Genomic DNA, 16,781 nt, shown 5'->3' with positions numbered 1-16,781 from the left:
CTAATACTGGATGTAACATATCCTACTACTATAAATCTAGATATACGTTTGTTCAGATTCGTTGTAGTATAATATGCCGCATCTAGTTTATTTATTTATTATGGGACGGTGGGAGTAGGCCTCCCTCGCTCCCGTCGTTGATCCCGACCACCGCTTTCTTTCATCCCCGTAGCTTTGATTTTGCCGTCAGCGTCTCACCATCCGTCCATCTCTGTCGCTCAACGTCGGTCTTTCGTCACTCCAGTCATTCTTCTAAAGTTGCTCTTACCGCCACCCACAGCCTCCCATCCCCTCCAACCCCTAAAACATTAATTCATGGGTTCTCTGCCAGAGTTCGAGAGTCACCGGCGTCGAGGCAAATGTAGAATTCCAGTAGCATCATCGCTTATCTGAAGGGACAAACAATCTATAGATCTTCAATTTTATGGGAAACTATAAACAAAATAGAAAAATAGCGTCAAGTAAATAACAAGTCATAATTGATCCCATTGGATAGATCCTACCTCCACCATCACCTCAGCTGAAACTAGTCGGTGTTAATCACTTAATCTCCCTGTGTACTTAAAGTCATACCCTTAGCAGTTAAACACTTACTGAACCAGGACTTAACAGGAGTGCCAGTTAAACACTTACTGAACCAGGACTCCACAGGAGTACCATTAATTAGTTGCTGGTATCAATTTCTGCAGGAATGCCCCGCAACACAAACACAAGCGATGGGTAACGATTCTCGCCATGTTTGTAGAGCATACGGACATCCATATCATGGCTCAAAAGATAAGGAAATAGCACAATCATACTATGCCTGTGGCACGCCTTTGGTGCTATGGAAAAAAATAGTATTCCTGAACAAAGCTAGAATTGACCTGTTTCTCACAGAGAAAAAATGTTGCAAGAAATCTTTCGTGAATAAGGTGCAAATCAAAGCAAAAGGCATGGCTGAATACCTACTACCAACAATAATTCAGGGTGACTATCAAATGTCTGTTAGCCTGCTAAGTAATTTGACTAATTTCAGTGAGGAACATGAGTATCAAACTAACGCCTCGGTACAAGAAAAAATGATGATGCCAAAGGACAAATAGACAAACAAGTAGCATGGGATAAATGATGCCAGAGGCGAAGCATACAAATGACATGATCCAGTATTATTCAGAGGAGCGCTAATACGAATTCTAAGGGAACATGATGCTGCTGATCAAGCAGGTTCATTACATTGAATAGGAGCTCAAGAGACTCAAACACCATACATTAGATAAGCGTAAATTCGTGAAAAAATAATGTTCAGTGAGAGTGACTGGCACTAACGTAAGCTGACTGCATCTAAATTTCGCCGTCCCAGAGCTCCTCATGGGTCTTATAAACGCTGTGGGGATTAACAATGACGTCGCCCCTGAGAAGCCTAACCTGAACATCATAAAACAAGAACATCAGAAATAACTGGTGCACTGTTATGAGTTAGTAGAAGGGGTTCAAGATAATGAGATACTTGATTGATGCCTTGATGGCAAATAAAATAGCTCATGGCATAAGATGTACAAAATTGTCCTGATAAGGCCAGTGGTTGCGACATAAAAACCAAACAAGATCACGTGACAATAGATGAATATAATTATAGCACATGTAATGAGAAATGAGACAGGCAACATAATAACCAGAGATCAAAGGTGAATAATAGCATTGCTGAGATATTACAAATTACAATAGCCTTGAACCTACATATCCATTTCATTATACTGTGTGTTGTTATATTATTATTATTTTAGATAATGGGAATTTATAAAACCCGGTTTCTACACCAACGGGGGTGTATACAACCACAAAGTGTGATGTTATATTCTTGACCTATATAATGGATGTTTGTTGCTGCGCACGTGCTTCCCTGAACAGGTCTAATAAGGGATAAAATAATGTTTCTATGAGTATCCTGGTATTGACGTTCCAAACCAAGTACTCCCTATGTCCCAAAATATAAGGGATTTTGGACGGATGGGACACTTTCTAGTACAATGAATCTGGATGCTAGAAAGTGTCCCATCCGTCCAAAATCCACTTTCTAGTACAATGAATCTGGACACTCATGTCCAGATTCATTGTACTAGAAAGTGTCCCAACCGTCCAAAATCCCTTATATTTTGGGACGGAGGGAGTAGAAGCTACATACAGTATACCGCTTCATTTACTTAATTACCGCCAAATGTAGCATGCTTCAAGGAAAACAAATTTCTTTGAGAGTATTCGCAAATGATTTATTTTCCAAAAGTAAAGGTCGCCATATGGAAGTTAGAAACATTTTATGGATGACCTTTGCAACTTTAATTTCCTCTATATAGCCTTCTACCAATTGTTAGCAGGTATCAATGTAAGTTTGTCCAAATCATATGCAGACACTGGTTGTTAAGAAAAAGTCTGTAGAGATGTTTGAAAACATTGACAATTAAATATAGGTGATCAAAGGATGTTGAACTAACCTGCTTAATCTCAGAGAACTTAACAAGCAAGTCCTCTGGAATAGACCAGTCATAAACATCTATGTTCTGCTTTATCCTTTCTTCGGTCACACTTTTTGGGAGTACACTGTGACCCATCTGAATGTTCCAGTGCAGTGCCACTTGTGCAGGAGTTTTGCCGAGCTTCTCTGCAATTGAGATGATGACGGATTCCTTAAGGACGTTACTGTTCATCCATGTTGAACCAGGTGAACCTAGAGGCGAGTATGCCTAAAAAGAAGAGGAAGAAAAGGATTAGCAGTATTCAGAAAATTAAAAACCACGGGACTCATTAACAAGAGCATTGACTCAGAGTAATTATATAAGTACCACAGACTTACAGAAAGATGAACGCCAGTTGACTGGCAGAAGTTATGTAGCTTCGTTTGCTGCCAACCAGGATGGCATTCTACCTGATCAACAGCTGGAGGTACACAGGCTACAGCAAGCAGGTCACCCAGTTTTTTTGATGAGAAGTTACTTACACCAATGGCACGAGATTTACCAGAATCATATAGCTTCTCCATTGCTCCCCAGGTAGATGGGATGTCAGGTGGTATGTAGTCTTCAGTGTTACTAATGCCTGAGCCCTTCTTGACTCTGAATGGCCAATGAATCTGCATAAACGTAATGGTGATCAGAATTTTTTATTATTAGTGTAACAACATGCTGAAACTATTTTAACAAGGAACCTATTAAGTCAAAGGTTAACCATAGGTATCCTCCCATTTATGTGGAGAAAAGACTTATTCAAGTTCAATATATTATGTTACTATTGCAAATTTGTCTGAATAATATTGTCAAGGTTATCAAAGTCATTAACCATATAGGTATATGTAATGATCCCAGAAGAAACCTTAGGATGAAAAAAAAATCCACCATAATTCAAGGAAAGAAGGTGAACTGATATGAACAACATAATTCTATATTAATTTATTTATTGTGGTTGCGTGGCAGGACTAAAGGAATATCTTCCTACAGACCCAATGAATGATAAAAGGAAGTTCTCGTGCAATGGACTACAGTCTAGCACATGATGATTATGATTGGATGTCTCAGGGCTAATCCATAAAAGCTCGCAGAAATTTTGCTGGATAATGTAACAGTTTATCAATGTGCATCGACTGATCAGGAGGCTTATTCTGCAGCATGTAGAGATAGTTGTATAGATTGATGCCAATGGTTCCAAAGCAAGACTTTGACGATGGAAAGTACAGAATCTAGCAAGTCACGTATTGATCCAAATTCTTAAGAAAATAAGATAAATACAAGGTAAAGATCCAGGTACTCAAGCTGTAAGTCACTCAGAGTTTTGTCTAGTGACTCAGGCACATCCTCTGGGGCATGACAATCACACCTGACAAACATACCCATCAGCACCAATCAGTTTAAGTAAAAGCTCAAGCAGGCACTAGGTAATCCAATTCAACTGCAAAGACAAGACATATTTACAGGACAATCACGCAAAAGGTTACCATAGCTTAGATGTGATAAATAAATCTTCACGCTTGACAACACCTTCTTCAAATAGCTTCTTCAGAGCTATCCCCACCTGAAAACCCAAAATGCGTTTATTAATTATTACTCGTCTTGAAACAAGATAAAATTGGGGTCTAGTGTAAAGCATATAGTAGTAAGAAAGACAGGTAAGTGCTAGTTTTGAGTTCTGATTGCCAGCGCATGGCCCTGAGTAGTGCAGATTTGTCTTTTACTATGTAAACTTTTTTTCTTTTTTCTTTTTTTGAGAAGGTGGAAGATCATCAACTTATTATCTAAACGAGTAGTTCACTATCAGTCCATATAAAATGGAGGAATATCATACAAGTTTCCATAACAGTAGGTTGCCCAATTGAATCAAGAACGGAAATCATCTGTTTTGTGCCGCTGATCTGTTTTCACTAATGCTGTTAATGCAAAATTGATACACGAATCGTTTCAAACAAAAACATAGACGAGAACTAGGAGGACCATGCCTACAGAATTCTGCAGTGATACCCCAGTAATGCGGGAATGATTCAAAGTTTTGGACCAACCAAGTTACCTCATTTTCATTTTTGTACATTCTGGCGCAATCGATGTGCCGGTACCCCGCCTGCACAATCCGAAAACAACCTTATATCGGTTTGCCATCATCATCCATCACAAAGTAGAGAGAGAAAAAAAAACGAAACGAAAAAGGTGATGAAGAGGAGAGGAGGAGACGCCGCGAGTGGGGGACCTTGACAGCGGCGTAGACGGCGTCGCCGACGACGCCCGGGTCGGACTGCCAGGTGCCGAGCCCCACCGAGGGGATCTTGGCGCCGGTGTTGAGCACGAAATGCTTCGCCATCTCCGCCCGCCCCTACTACCACCCCACAGCCTCACACGCCGTCACGCAGAGATCGAGCGGTGCCGCCGGTGCGAGAAGGCACGGGGACCCTGCGGAGGCGGCGGCGAGGCGGGCGCAGCGCGCTGCTTTACTGTAGGCAGCGGCCAGCGGGAGCGCTCGGCTAGGTTGTCCCGGCAGTCCGGCGCGGCCACGAGACTACGGGAGGCTTCAGGTTCACCGTTATGGTGGCAGGTTGTGTCGAGTGGACGGGGCATAGTTTGTAGGGAAAAAAAGCACGAATTACCTTCCTAAACTTTTGCAGTCATCCGAATTACCCCTAAACCAAAAAAATGGATATTCTTCACCCCTAACTATGCAAACCGGGCGAATTATCCCCCTCAAACCAATTCAGAGCGGTTTTGTCCAACGTGGCGCACACGTGACAATCCAGTCAGCGTTTTTTTAATAAAAAATTGTGAGACCCGCCTGCCATACTCTTCTTCCTCTCTCTTTCTATTCTCTCTCTTGCTCTTTTCTCTCTCGCGGCTCATGCAGCGTGCACAGCGAGGATGGTTAGCGAGGACGGCTCGAATGTCGACGCGGAGGCGGAGGCGGCAGAGGCGACGGAGGGGAGTGGCGACAGAGGCGGAGGCTGACCGGGCGCGCGGGGACACGCGGCGGGTGCCTCCTCATCGTGGGCGCATGGGGACACGTGGTGGGACACCACCGCCACCGCGGGCTCCTCCTCGTCGTGGGCGCGCGGTGGTCGGCGGCGCGCGAGGACTAGGTGGTAGGGCGGCGGGGCAAGGCAGTGGAGGAGGCGAGCGGCAGCGGGAGTTCGCGCTGCTCGAGGTGAGGCGAGGCGGCGGCGCGGGGTGACGGCGCGCGAACGAGGCTCGAGGCGACGACGGCGACGGGCGACGAACGACGGCGCGCGGCACGGGCAGGGCTCGAGGGGAGATGGCGACGGCGCGCGGCGCGAGCGACGACGACAAGCGACGCGATTGGTCCCATCTGTTCCTCCGCTTCATCGCGGGCGCGGCCGCGGGCTGGGGCTGGTTGTCGCGCATGGCGTCGCCCGCCGCGCTCGCCTCCTCCTTCGCCGCCACTGCCGCCTCGCCTCGCCTCGAGCTCCCACCGCCGCTCGCGTCGCCTCGAGCAGCGCGAGCTCCCGGCGCCAGGACGGGCATGGCTGGAGATGGACTGAATTTTCCCATGGAGAAAGGTCCGGGGTCTTCCCGACTAGCAACACAAGCTGCGAGCTAGCCGGTCCGGGTTTGAGCCTCACCCCCTTCTTAATTCAAAATCAATCTAGTCCTTTCTAGATTGGTCTCATTTGTGTTCGCGAAAAAATTTTCCATGGACGAAAATGCCCCTCTCTAATGATGTTTGTCATGTAAACTGGAGTAACTTTTAATCCGAGCCATTTATGCACTTCAATTTTCGTGCGTTCTTTTCTTTAGAAGCATAGAAGCACGACTCGCTGCGATCGATCGTCAATTTTGAAGGCATATTTTTAATACACCTAAAACGAGAAACCTCATTAACATATGATTAATTAAGCATTAACAATTAAAATTTTAAAAATAGTTTATTTGAATTTTTCAAACAACTTCTATTATTATCTTAAAAAAACGTACCGCTTAAAAATCATGCTAATGAAAAAAAAAGAGAAAGTTAAAATTTGGAGTTGAGAAAAAAAACTTGGCCTTAATCAATAATCACAAATTTCTGTGTGCAGTGCCCACCAACACCAAAGCCCACCAATTTTCGCCGTCTTTGCAAGCAAACGCACGCAAGCGACCGCGTCCTGGCTTGCCCCACCGCACCCGACGCCGCGCAACGCGACCCCAACCCCAACCCGGCGTCGTCACCGCGCACCAATTCCACCAAAAATTCTCTCGTCAGAGAGCGCGCGCCACCTTTCGCCGTCCACCCATCGCCCCCAACGCTTCTTTGAAAAACCGAAACGCCAGTTCAACTCCCAGCACGGAAACCGCCCACCAACTTTCGCCGCATGGCCGCCGGTCGCCGGGGCGGCGTCTGAGAGGGCGCCCGCGCGGCGCGCGGCGCGGGTCGGAAGCGGAGGAGGGCGATCGAGATGAGGGAGCTCGCCGGCAGCCCCGGGACGTGGAGCGGCCTCTCGCTGCGGGTGGGGCAGCTCGTCTTCGCCGCCGCGTCCGTCTGCGCCACGGCCTCCGCCCTCGGCTTCGCCGCATACACCGCCTTCTGGTGCGTGCCGTCCCGCCCCCTCTTCTCCCCACCCTTGTCTCGACGTCATCCCGTACGAGTAGACGAGTAGTCTGTCGCTCGATTGCTACGAGCAACCCTCGCTGCGTGCCTTATGCGTTTGCAAATCGATTGGGGATGCTCTGGTGACGGCGTTTCGCGTGCTTGGGCAGAGTGATTTAGTGCGGATCATAGGCATCATAGTATCATACACGCTTGAACAATCATGATTGAGTCGGCCAATTTGCTGATTGATAGAGTAGCTTATTAAAATTTGGCCGGCATGTCACGCCGCCCTGCAATTTGCTGATTGATATGCAGCTTTGTTGCTGGATAATCATTGTTGTGGCTTTATTCTATATCCGACTGCTTGCTTCCTGGAGCCGTCTGCTACTGTAATTGGGGATGGAAGTTTTGTGGCAATGAGGTTTCCTTTGTGCATTATATTATTCACAATTTCATTGACAGAACGATTCATTTCGTAATTCAAGTTTGTGCAATTTGGATCATCAAAGTAAATATATTGTCACTGTTGCTTTGAATATAAGTTGGCCTTAGGCTTTTGGTCTAAGTTTGTAGCCACTGATAGCTGTAAGATTTGAATAGACACTCCTTCAAAATTGACAATCAGTTAAAACTATTCAGTGACTGAGGCATCTGTTTCAAGCAGTAGAATGGCTTTGTTCATCTTCGGGTGCAGCAGCCGGGGATGTTGTTATTCCGTTATCTAAATGTTTGAAGCACTAGGAGAGACCAAAGGTAGTCAATATAATGAAATTTAAAATTTTTATGTTGCTGGAACATTGAGCAACTTTACTCATATCCAACATTCATTGTTTAAGTAGGGTAGGCATGCCAATCATTCATGATAATCTGTTCTTTGTTTGTTTGTCCTATTTATTACTCTATTTAATTTGATGAGTGACATAGGAAGTCTCAGTGTTGTCTGTGCTGTTAAGATTGGTGTGTTCATTTTGTGGAAGGAATCTGGCAGTCGTTTGCATATGTGAACATTCGTCTATGCATCCATCAAAGCAAAACCATTTGATCTGCACTATGACAGAACTTGCAGATTGAATAGTATCCTGTTAAGTAACCAGTTTTTGGTGAACTCTCAATTTCAGTTACTTGATTGCATCGATGGGACTACAGGCACTCTGGAGCTTGGGACTTGCTTGCCTTGATTGCTATGCCTTGAAATTCAAGAAAGATCTCCACAGTGCTGTTCTCCTGAGCTTATTTGTTGTTGGCGACTGGGTAATTATTAATGATTTTTTTTCATCTCATGTATTATTCACCTCAGTAGTTCCCACAACCATTGAAATGGATAAATATTTAGAAACAAATCAAGTAAAAATTTAAATTTCTGAAAATTTCTCTGCCAGGCCTGTCAAAGCATAAGTATTATACTCAGATAGAACTCATTATAAAAATATCCACTTAGAAATGATTTGCTTTAGCACATCAAAACCATATTCTGCAGTATTTTGAACCACATTTAGCATTCCTGGATCATTCTGTTTTAGGATTTGTAATTGCATCACATGTTAAGAGACAGGCAACAGAATTAATCGACTTCCGTTCGCATGATGCAGGCTAGTAAAGCTTGAGCTACATGGTATCAAATATTAATATTAGCTGGATGTTGTTGAGATCGAATTTGTCATAATTTTCATTTAGTACATTCTGATTGTAGGTAGAATTAGGATCCAGGTGGGGCGAGACCAACTCTTGACTTGTCCTAGTTCTCCACTTACCAACTAAATCAAATAAATGTATGCAATTTGGACTGCCAATTATGTGAGGACTGGAACATCAATAAATTGGGATGGTTAGTTAACAAACTGGAAAATAAAGTTTCAAACACAAGAGGTTTCGCTATTCCTACAGGAAATGGGCAATTTCATGCGAAAATCTTAGCTTAAGCACATAAATATTTCCATGACTTGCGAATCGTTCGCATTACTATACAGTTTCCAATCCATCTTACCGCACAATTTGAATTTGGGGCATAAAGAACATAAAACATTTTGTGCCATATCTAAACATTTAAAGTGTGTTTTCTGATGTACTAAAGCAACAGTTGTACATGATGCAGGTAACAGCAATCCTGTCGTTCGCGGCATCATGCTCAGCAGCAGGTGTAGTTGTTCTCTTCGATAGGGACATATACGCTTGCAGGAATCCCCAACTCCCTTGTGGAAGATTTGAACTAGCCATAGCATGTGCTTTTCTTTCTTGGGCGTTTAGTGCCACATCTGCTCTCGTAATGTTTTGGCTCCTCGCTTCATTGTGAATAAATTTGTACAACCTCTGTCTGTAGCTCCCCTCTGTTTGATCCCTTCTCTGTATACGAACTAATTTTTGAAGACGACAACACAACAGAAGTTCTGAAATGTCATACAAGCTCCATGAACTCTGTTTCCGAGAAACTAATTGAATGGAACATCTGCAGAAAATTTATGTTCCATATGCTCAAGCACGTTTCCTTCTCATCGTCATTTTTCTTTTGGGTTTGTTTTTTTTTGTTTCCATTGGTGCAAAGTTATCGTCGATTGTTTCCAACCCCTCTCTGAATTTAATGCAATGAGGCACTATAACCTCTTAAACTTGTACTTCTACATTAATTACTAAACGATACAGATGAAGCTTTTTACTGCATAATTTTCACCAAACAAACGAAATTTTCTCTACCGAAACAATGGTTAACTGAATTAAGGACGGGTAAACTTGTAATGTCATCAGATAGGCGCATTGAGATGAAACATGTTCTATCTAAATGACCCAACGACAAGGACTGTATCCGAGAGTGACGTGGTTTTTAATTCACTAAGCCTCCAGTCCACATGATTTTGAGTCATCCCAGCCCTTATTGCAACACATGATAGTTTTTTTTCTTTCTTTTTGAGAGGACAACATGGTAGGTACTTGTGTCTTGTCCCAACCAAGAAAAGGTCCGATGCATATTCGCTTCCAACGTTTCTCTTGGCCATATGTATATGGCTACCCATTTCAGGGAGCTATTTTGTGGAGTAGAAAATAATATGGAACACTCTCGTCCTCACAATGGCTTGCAAGACTGAGGCTGATGGAAGAACAAGAAGCATGGCCTAGGATGGTTTCTCATCTCGTTGGCTTCAGTTGCTCCACTAGCTCATTTGGTTTATTGATTGAGATACTGAAGAACTTCAGATCCATAAACCATCACTCATCGGTATACAGAAAATGACAAGGCTTGAATTGCCAGTACAGATCGAAATCACCACCACAAATCACAACCGCAACTGCGAAGCTCAGCACAGCAGCATGAGCAAATTGCCGTTTCATACTTACATACCAGTAGTTCTACTTTTATTTTTTCTTTTTCTAGTTTTTGCGATGAGCTTGTACAAATAATTGGCCTATAGTTTATATGGATCTGCCTGATCCTTATTATTATCCACTTTGCATCATTTGCTACAAATTGTGCAATACATCATGGGTCTGTTCCATATAGCAGTATATATTTGTTTCAAAAAGAACAAAGTACAAGGCTGATCCTCTTCTTTTATAGGAAAAAGAGTTTCTTCTGGTCCTCTTGGTGCAGGGTTGAGAACTTTACTGGATGGTCCAAATGAAGGTACAATCAAATATGGCACACTGAATTCTCATTGAGAAGCAGTTTTCAGAATGTGAGTAACACACATGCTAGGTCAACATCTTGGAAGGATCACAGGTATAAACTAAAGATACTGCATTAAAAGAACTTGAGTATACCATAACATAAAAGGAGGGTTAGTTCACATGACAATCTCAGGCTTCAGGATGCTTGACTTGATCTCTTTGTGCGGGAGAACAACACCGCCGTTGGTATAGACCTCATCACCTACATGTACGTCCTCTCCCAGGATAGTCATATTTTCTATCCGTGCCCATTGTCCAACAGTTGAGTGCCATCCAATAATGCTGTTTGATATGCAAGCATGCTTCTTAATGTGCACGCCACGCATCACCGTGCAACGGGAAAGCCTCACACCATCCTCCACGACGCATCCAGGACCGATAGCAACATCAGGACCAATCAGACAGCCTTCGCCAATCTTGGCACTCTCGTGAACTAGCACATTCCCAACAATGTGTGCTCCAGTGGCTAACCTGTTGGTTGATCTCTTCCTAAGTGAATCCAGATAAAGGCGCAAGCCTGTAATGTAATCCCTTGGTTGGCCAACATCCATCCAAAAACCTGGAAGGACCAGAGCAAAGAGCTTTGCATCAGATGCAATTCGAGGAAAGACCTCTTTCTCAATTGAAGTTGGCTTCAGCTCGATGCGGTCCAGGACAGATGGATTCAACAAGTAAATTCCCGCATTGATCTTGTTGCCTACAAATATTTTTGGTTTCTCAACAAATTTTTCCACCATTCCAGTGACCTCCTCCATAACCACAACACCATATTTTGATGGTTCGTCCACCTATATTGAAATAATAGTCAGTATACACAGTACACAAGTTTACAATTCAAGAGAGTGGTCAAAGAAAGGATCTACCTTGGTGACCATAATCGTTGCCTCACCACCATGGCTCTTGTGAAATTTTATGAGCTCAGCAAAAGGGTATTCACTTATGACGTCACTGTTGAGGACAAAGAATGGCTCACCAGATCCATCCACAAGCTTGTCCCTTGCTAGAGCAAGAGGGCCAGCAGTTCCCAAGGGCTCAGTCTCTTGGGAACACGTGATTGTGATGCCAAGCTTATCCTCAAAGTCCTTCAGGAAATTGAGCATTACCTAAAAGACGGATCAGAGCAAACCAATTAGAATGTGAAGTTAGTTATACTTATACCATGAGACAACAGTAAAAGATTATCTCCTTTTTACCTCCGGTCGGTAGTTGATGGCTAAAACAACTTCTGTTACTCCAACTTCTTTCAAGGCCTCAATCTGCATAAATCGGAAAACTTTTAATTCAGAGCTCATTACTCTCCTCAATCCTCATGCTCATGTTTGCTGGAGCCAACATTTTGGATATAAATCAAGTACTCTTGATAACCGATTGGAATTTTCGAGGACAGAGAAAATTTGGTGTGATACCAAAAGAGTTTTCCAAAATCATGTAACCAAATTGATAACTAAGGAAAGAAACAATTGAATAGTAAAAAGGTGCATTCAATCACATCCAAGTGCAACCTACCATGGATTTTTAGTTGTTACACCATGTTTATGTGGGAGTAATAAACAAATCAAATAGTATTAATGTTCTCTGACCAGTTTAGCACCCTCTCCCTCCTTTCATGGAGAGGCCAGTGCCATTGTTGGACTGTTGGTAAAGAATACTGTACTATAATTAACTTGTGCCCAATTCATCCATTGGCACTGCAAATAAGTACTCTTATTACTCCATCAGAGTACTAGCGAAACCACTTATTACCTGATGCAGAATCATGGGCTTGTTCGCGAAATCAACAAGAGGCTTTGGGAAACTGAGCGTCAAAGGCCGAAGGCGAGTGCCGAAGCCTCCAACAAGAATGAGCGCCTTCATGGTGAATCGCCGCCTCCTGTTCTCCCCTCCCTAATCCCTACTCCGGCGGGGATCCTCAAGCGGGCTCGGGAAGGAGAAAGCTGCCATTGCAACAGTCAAAATCAAATCCGACACTAGGTTGGAGCATCAAAGAACAAAGAAAGAAAGATTTCGATTTGATCGCTCGCGGCCGCGGCAAAGCTCCGATGAGTTTAGGGCTTCCGTACCAATAGGAGGGATCAGCCTGGAAGATCTCTCTTCCTTCTCCACGACCAGCGGACCAGCCCTCTTGGAGGTAGGTAGCGCAGCTGCGGTGGAAGGAGGAGGGCTTTGTGCTGCGCTGGATTGGGAATCGAGAATTGGGTGGGACTTTATAGAGACGAAGTGGAGAGGCGACGCGAGGGGAGGGGAACGAGAGTACGAGACACGACGAGAGGTTCAGGCTTTCAGAATTCAGATAACTACAGTAGAGATGTGGTTTCTGTCAACGGAAGAGATTTTCTTTTAATCCCCTTCTAATCATGGGAGAATATTATTAAAATAAATAAATTTTAGAAAACGCTATGTTTGCTTTGTTTGAATGAGAAGTCGAGGGGAAATCTTTGAATGAGGAAAAAAACATGCACGTTAGTACGTTACATACGCCTTTTCTTCTTGTCCAGTTTATTTCCGCCTGGCCTTCTGTTCCAGTTTATGCTTTCCACTTTCCCTGATCCAAGAAACCAAAGATTGCTTCTTCTTTTTTGTCACAATGAAGCCGCTTCGGACTGTCATCTGTCCAGACTGTAGATGCAGGCAACCAACCAAGGCGAGGCATTGCGCTGCCCATTGTAATCACGCATAACATAGGATATTCCATGTGCTAATCCTGATGCGTCCGGAAACCCGGCAGATCTGATGATCTTGGCTCCTCTTTCTAGGGTCAACCGGCTCTCCGGTATCCAAGATATCTGCACCTTGCTTCGACTAATCTTTCTTTGGTTGCGAGTGACGGGACCCAAATGCGCACTCACTGATACGCAAACGCGCATGCGAGAGAAATGCCGTGTCGGTGCTCTTTTCTTTTTCTTCCTTGCTTCCAAGCTGATCTTGTGATTACTTAATCTCGTATTCTCGTGTATGGTGCCGCCAGAATCTGTTTATGATCTGAAAACGCTGCAGTAATACACTAGTAATACTGTGTGATCCTGTGATACAACCGTCAGAAAAAACCTCCCAGTCGATATTTTATTCCCCTTTTGAGTTCAATGGTTTTTGGGATTAGGGTGTATACCTTATTGTCCGTTTCGTGATAAGCTTCGGAATTTTGGATAAGGCTTAGCCGTTCTTACGACTTTTTGGGCCATAAGGCCTAGTCGGGTTACATTTCGTTACGTGATGATGGGCCTCTCTGTGGCCAGATGAACTGGGCCTGAAAAAACAGAATCTTGGAAAAGCTACTGGCTGTCTAAGGAAAAAGTACACCGGAGATCCCTCGTCTTGTAACCGAATTATAAATCGTCCCTAAAAAAAAACCCAGTTACAACTCATCCATCAACTTACAAAAACAGTGCAAATGAGGTCCTCCGGTGGTATTGTCCCCAGTTTTGATTGACGTGACACCTACGTAGCTTCTTTTACTAGTTCTTCATCCCACGTGAGATTGACGTGGGGCTTACGTGGCAGTTTCTGGGGAAATAATAAAATAATAAAAGGTAGGACCCGCATGTTAGATCCCTCTTTCTCTCTTCTTCCTCTCTTTCCTGCGCACAGGGAGGAAGGCCAGAGGAGGGCGCACGACTCCAATGGCTATGGGCGACCTCGACGGCGACGGAGGTGGCCCAAGATGCGGTGGCACTGGAGATTCGAGTGCGGTCGGCGGCGGGTGGCTCCCAAGAATGCTGGCGGCGGTGACAGTGGAGAGAGAGAGAGAGAGTGGAGGAAGCTCGAAGGCTGTGCGGCGACAGCGCGGCATTGGGGAAGAGTGGCTGCCGGCGTAGATGAGCTCTGCGGCGGCGGCGTCGCTGAGCCCGTGAATCAGGAGCTCGAGAGTCGGTCGGCTGGGAGCCACCACCGCGCTCTTCCCCCGCCAGCCACCAGCTGCGCCTGCTCGCCGGCCCTCCTCCCTGCCGTGTCAGTGACACCACCGCTGCCAATGCCCAACTTCTCTCTATCAGCCCCTCCTTCCTGCTACATCGTTGACGCCACCGCCCTGCTCTCGTTTGCCGGCCGCCGTCTGTCGCGCTGGCCCTCCTCTCCGCCGCATTCCTCCCATGTCGCGCTGGCCCTCCTTCCCGCCGCATCGGTGACGCCACAGCCGCCCATGCCAGCTCATTAGCGGAAAGGCTGCAATGGCGGGTGGGCAGTGGAAAGGTGGCAGTGGCACTTGCCAACAGCTGCCGCGCACCGTCTCTGCAACACTGGCAACTATAGTGCCCCGAACCTCGCAAGTCCGGAGGCCACGATACTGTACTTGTGTAACATGTACCAGTCCCAGGATACACAAGCTGATACACACGGAACATCGGTGATCCAAAACAGTCTAATATTATTACATCACTAGGGTAGTCCTTACATAGGTTGCCATCGTGGACAGATCCCATATAGACAACTTTGGAACACAAAAGACAGCAACATAACGCGAAAACAACATAGCGGGAGCTAACGGCGGAAGGCGACTTAACGACTAAGCGCTAGGCTAAGCGCCTAAGCGACTAACTTATTTCATAGGCACGGTTTTGGAACTAGGCTCGGAACCCTAAAAATCTTCATAGTTGACGTGCTCCTGAAGATACTCCTCGGCGGAGGGGTCATCTCCTCCATCTTAGTCAAATGCTTCGTGTCGAGGAGAAAGAGTAGAGAGGGAAATATGAAGAGAAAGAGAGGAGGGGAAATAGTCGCTGACATGTGGGGCCCATGTGAGTCCCATGTTGATTCAACTGCTACGTTGGATAAAATCGGGGTCAAAACCATCTAAGGATCTAAAGTAATTCCTTTTTTAAGTTGAGAGATATTACATAGTTTGGTTTTTCGGTTGAGCGACGATTTTGTAATTCAACGACAAGACAAAGGACTTTTAGTGTACTTTTTCCACTGTCTAATTACGCCCAGCAAAGCCCAACCCAAACAAACGGCAGTCCTGCATCAGGTAACAGGAGAATTTTTTCTTCAGAGGCAAATCAATCACAGTGACCGAGATAGCACTTGCATATGCGTACCTCTCTGCATACAGAACCTATCACCAAATTTATACAGTTACACGCACAGTATTGTTTTACAAATTCGTTTTTCTCAAGATACAAAGCGTTTCGCCCTTCGACGCACAAATCTTCCCTTTGGAGACCTGCACCTCGTTACAGAGCATAAACAGCTAAAAAAAAAAAGTAAAGGTCGCTTATAGATGCTATAGGCTGAAAAGCCCAAACTAGCTAAAGTACTAGGCTCCTTACATCTCTCACTGTCTGCACTGCACAAGCACAGCACCACAAACCTCAAATTGTCTGAACGACTGGCACCTGCAGTTTGATCGGCGTAGCAGTTCACGGCATCCTAAGCTCGCCGGCGCAGCGTGGAGCACCGGAGGTGCGACGCCCGGGCGGTGCAGGTGGTGACCTCCTCCTCGGAGCCGGTGGAAGCCTGAAGACGAAGTGGCTGGGTCTTGTCATCGGCGTGTCGGCCGTCAGAGTCCCCCGGCAGGAGCACGTACGACGCCGGCGACGGCCTGTCGGAGATCATGTCGCTGAGGGATACGTGCCCTCCCTCCTTGTACTGCGCTACCGCCTTGAAGATGAACGGGATGATGCCTTCCATGGGAGAGATTCAGAGGATTTTCCTTGCGAGTTGTAGGGAGATCGAGCTGGGACTGATGCTGGATTAGGATGAGTGAGGCTTGAACTGATGGGGGCTATAAAAAGAGCAGGTAAAGTTGCCGAGAAAGTGACACGAGCTACTGTAACAGACGCAGCAAAATGACGTTGAAACAAGATCGATCGGAATCCCAAATACTACTAGTTAACTGTATTAGGTTGAAATGGCAATCTTGATCGGCTTTACTCTGACGTGGATGTATCATATACCGGCAGCTAGCCCCGTGGTTTTTCTCTTCAGCCAACGGATTAATTTTTGGATAATTAATCCAGTGTAATCCATGAAGACTTGGAGGGAATGAGGGGTTAGCCAGTCTTACAAGGCGCGTTCCCGATTGGACGGCAATCATATCAGGATGCAAACCTGTGGATGACCTTTTCAGCTCTTGAAGTTGATGATGCTATAATCTAGCG

The 16,781-nt window shown here is 45.2% G+C and overlaps 4 protein-coding genes across 6 annotated transcripts; 1 reads left to right on the top strand and 3 right to left on the bottom strand.

Moving 5' to 3' along the window:
- Positions 1-1,083: 1,083 nt before the first annotated feature.
- On the bottom strand, positions 1,084-5,021 carry LOC4327475 (aldo-keto reductase family 4 member C10). Of its 2 annotated transcripts, NM_001409112.1 has the most exons (8): positions 4,708-5,021; positions 4,531-4,581; positions 3,965-4,041; positions 3,759-3,846; positions 2,995-3,106; positions 2,831-2,928; positions 2,472-2,720; positions 1,084-1,407 (listed from the first exon to the last, which is right to left on the bottom strand). In NM_001409112.1, the coding sequence occupies exons 1-8, from the start codon at positions 4,816-4,818 to the stop codon at positions 1,324-1,326; spliced, it is 870 nt and encodes a 289-aa protein (NP_001396041.1). In that variant the 5' UTR covers positions 4,819-5,021; the 3' UTR covers positions 1,084-1,323. The 2 variants fall into 2 exon arrangements, with proteins under 2 accessions (NP_001396041.1, NP_001396040.1); NM_001409111.1 differs by having other exon boundaries at positions 2,831-3,106.
- Positions 5,022-6,673: 1,652 nt separating this feature from the next.
- Positions 6,674-9,505, top strand: LOC4327473 (CASP-like protein 5B1). Of its 2 annotated transcripts, none has more exons than NM_001409123.1 (3): positions 6,674-7,029; positions 8,151-8,283; positions 9,125-9,505. In NM_001409123.1, the coding sequence occupies exons 1-3, from the start codon at positions 6,899-6,901 to the stop codon at positions 9,320-9,322; spliced, it is 462 nt and encodes a 153-aa protein (NP_001396052.1). In that variant the 5' UTR covers positions 6,674-6,898; the 3' UTR covers positions 9,323-9,505. The 2 variants fall into 2 exon arrangements, with proteins under 2 accessions (NP_001396052.1, NP_001396038.1); NM_001409109.1 differs by having other exon boundaries at positions 6,679-7,029.
- A 926-nt stretch (positions 9,506-10,431) lies between these two features.
- LOC4327472 (probable mannose-1-phosphate guanylyltransferase 2) lies at positions 10,432-12,977 on the bottom strand. Its single transcript, NM_001406345.1, has 5 exons — positions 12,750-12,977; positions 12,433-12,623; positions 11,883-11,945; positions 11,553-11,792; positions 10,432-11,477 (listed from the first exon to the last, which is right to left on the bottom strand). The coding sequence occupies exons 2-5, from the start codon at positions 12,541-12,543 to the stop codon at positions 10,806-10,808; spliced, it is 1,086 nt and encodes a 361-aa protein (NP_001393274.1). The 5' UTR covers positions 12,544-12,623; positions 12,750-12,977; the 3' UTR covers positions 10,432-10,805.
- A 2,668-nt stretch (positions 12,978-15,645) lies between these two features.
- Positions 15,646-16,383, bottom strand: LOC4327471 (uncharacterized). The gene has a single exon (NM_001406344.1). It carries the CDS (start codon positions 16,309-16,311, stop codon positions 16,051-16,053), a length of 261 nt encoding a protein of 86 aa, NP_001393273.1. The 5' UTR covers positions 16,312-16,383; the 3' UTR covers positions 15,646-16,050.
- Positions 16,384-16,781: the final 398 nt, after the last annotated feature.

The sequence above is a fragment of the Oryza sativa genome, chromosome 1 (assembly GCF_034140825.1).
Source record: "Oryza sativa Japonica Group chromosome 1, ASM3414082v1".
Classification (NCBI taxonomy): Eukaryota; Viridiplantae; Streptophyta; class Magnoliopsida; order Poales; family Poaceae; genus Oryza; species Oryza sativa.
The sequence above is the reverse complement of the archived record's forward strand: the minus strand, read 5'-3'. Positions and strand labels throughout refer to the sequence as shown.

Bases quoted from the DNA above. Each gene is read 5' to 3' on its own strand.
- LOC4327475 (NM_001409111.1), bottom strand. From the start codon at position 4,818: ATGGCGAAGCATTTCGTGCTCAACACCGGCGCCAAGATCCCCTCGGTG. The intron at 4,582-4,707 runs GTCCCCCACTCG...CGGATTGTGCAG, and splicing joins CCGTCTACGCCGCTGTCAAG to GCGGGGTACCGGCACATCGA. The intron at 4,042-4,530 runs GTAACTTGGTTG...TTGGGTTTTCAG, and splicing joins TGTACAAAAATGAAAATGAG to GTGGGGATAGCTCTGAAGAA.
- LOC4327473 (NM_001409123.1), top strand. From the start codon at position 6,899: ATGAGGGAGCTCGCCGGCAGCCCCGGGACGTGGAGCGGCCTCTCGCTG. The intron at 7,030-8,150 runs GTGCGTGCCGTC...TCTCAATTTCAG, and splicing joins GCCGCATACACCGCCTTCTG to TTACTTGATTGCATCGATGG. The intron at 8,284-9,124 runs GTAATTATTAAT...TACATGATGCAG, and splicing joins TATTTGTTGTTGGCGACTGG to GTAACAGCAATCCTGTCGTT.
- LOC4327472 (NM_001406345.1), bottom strand. From the start codon at position 12,543: ATGAAGGCGCTCATTCTTGTTGGAGGCTTCGGCACTCGCCTTCGGCCT. The intron at 11,946-12,432 runs GTAATAAGTGGT...CGATTTATGCAG, and splicing joins AGCCCATGATTCTGCATCAG to ATTGAGGCCTTGAAAGAAGT. The intron at 11,793-11,882 runs GTAAAAAGGAGA...TCCGTCTTTTAG, and splicing joins CCATCAACTACCGACCGGAG to GTAATGCTCAATTTCCTGAA.
- LOC4327471 (NM_001406344.1), bottom strand. From the start codon at position 16,311: ATGGAAGGCATCATCCCGTTCATCTTCAAGGCGGTAGCGCAGTACAAG.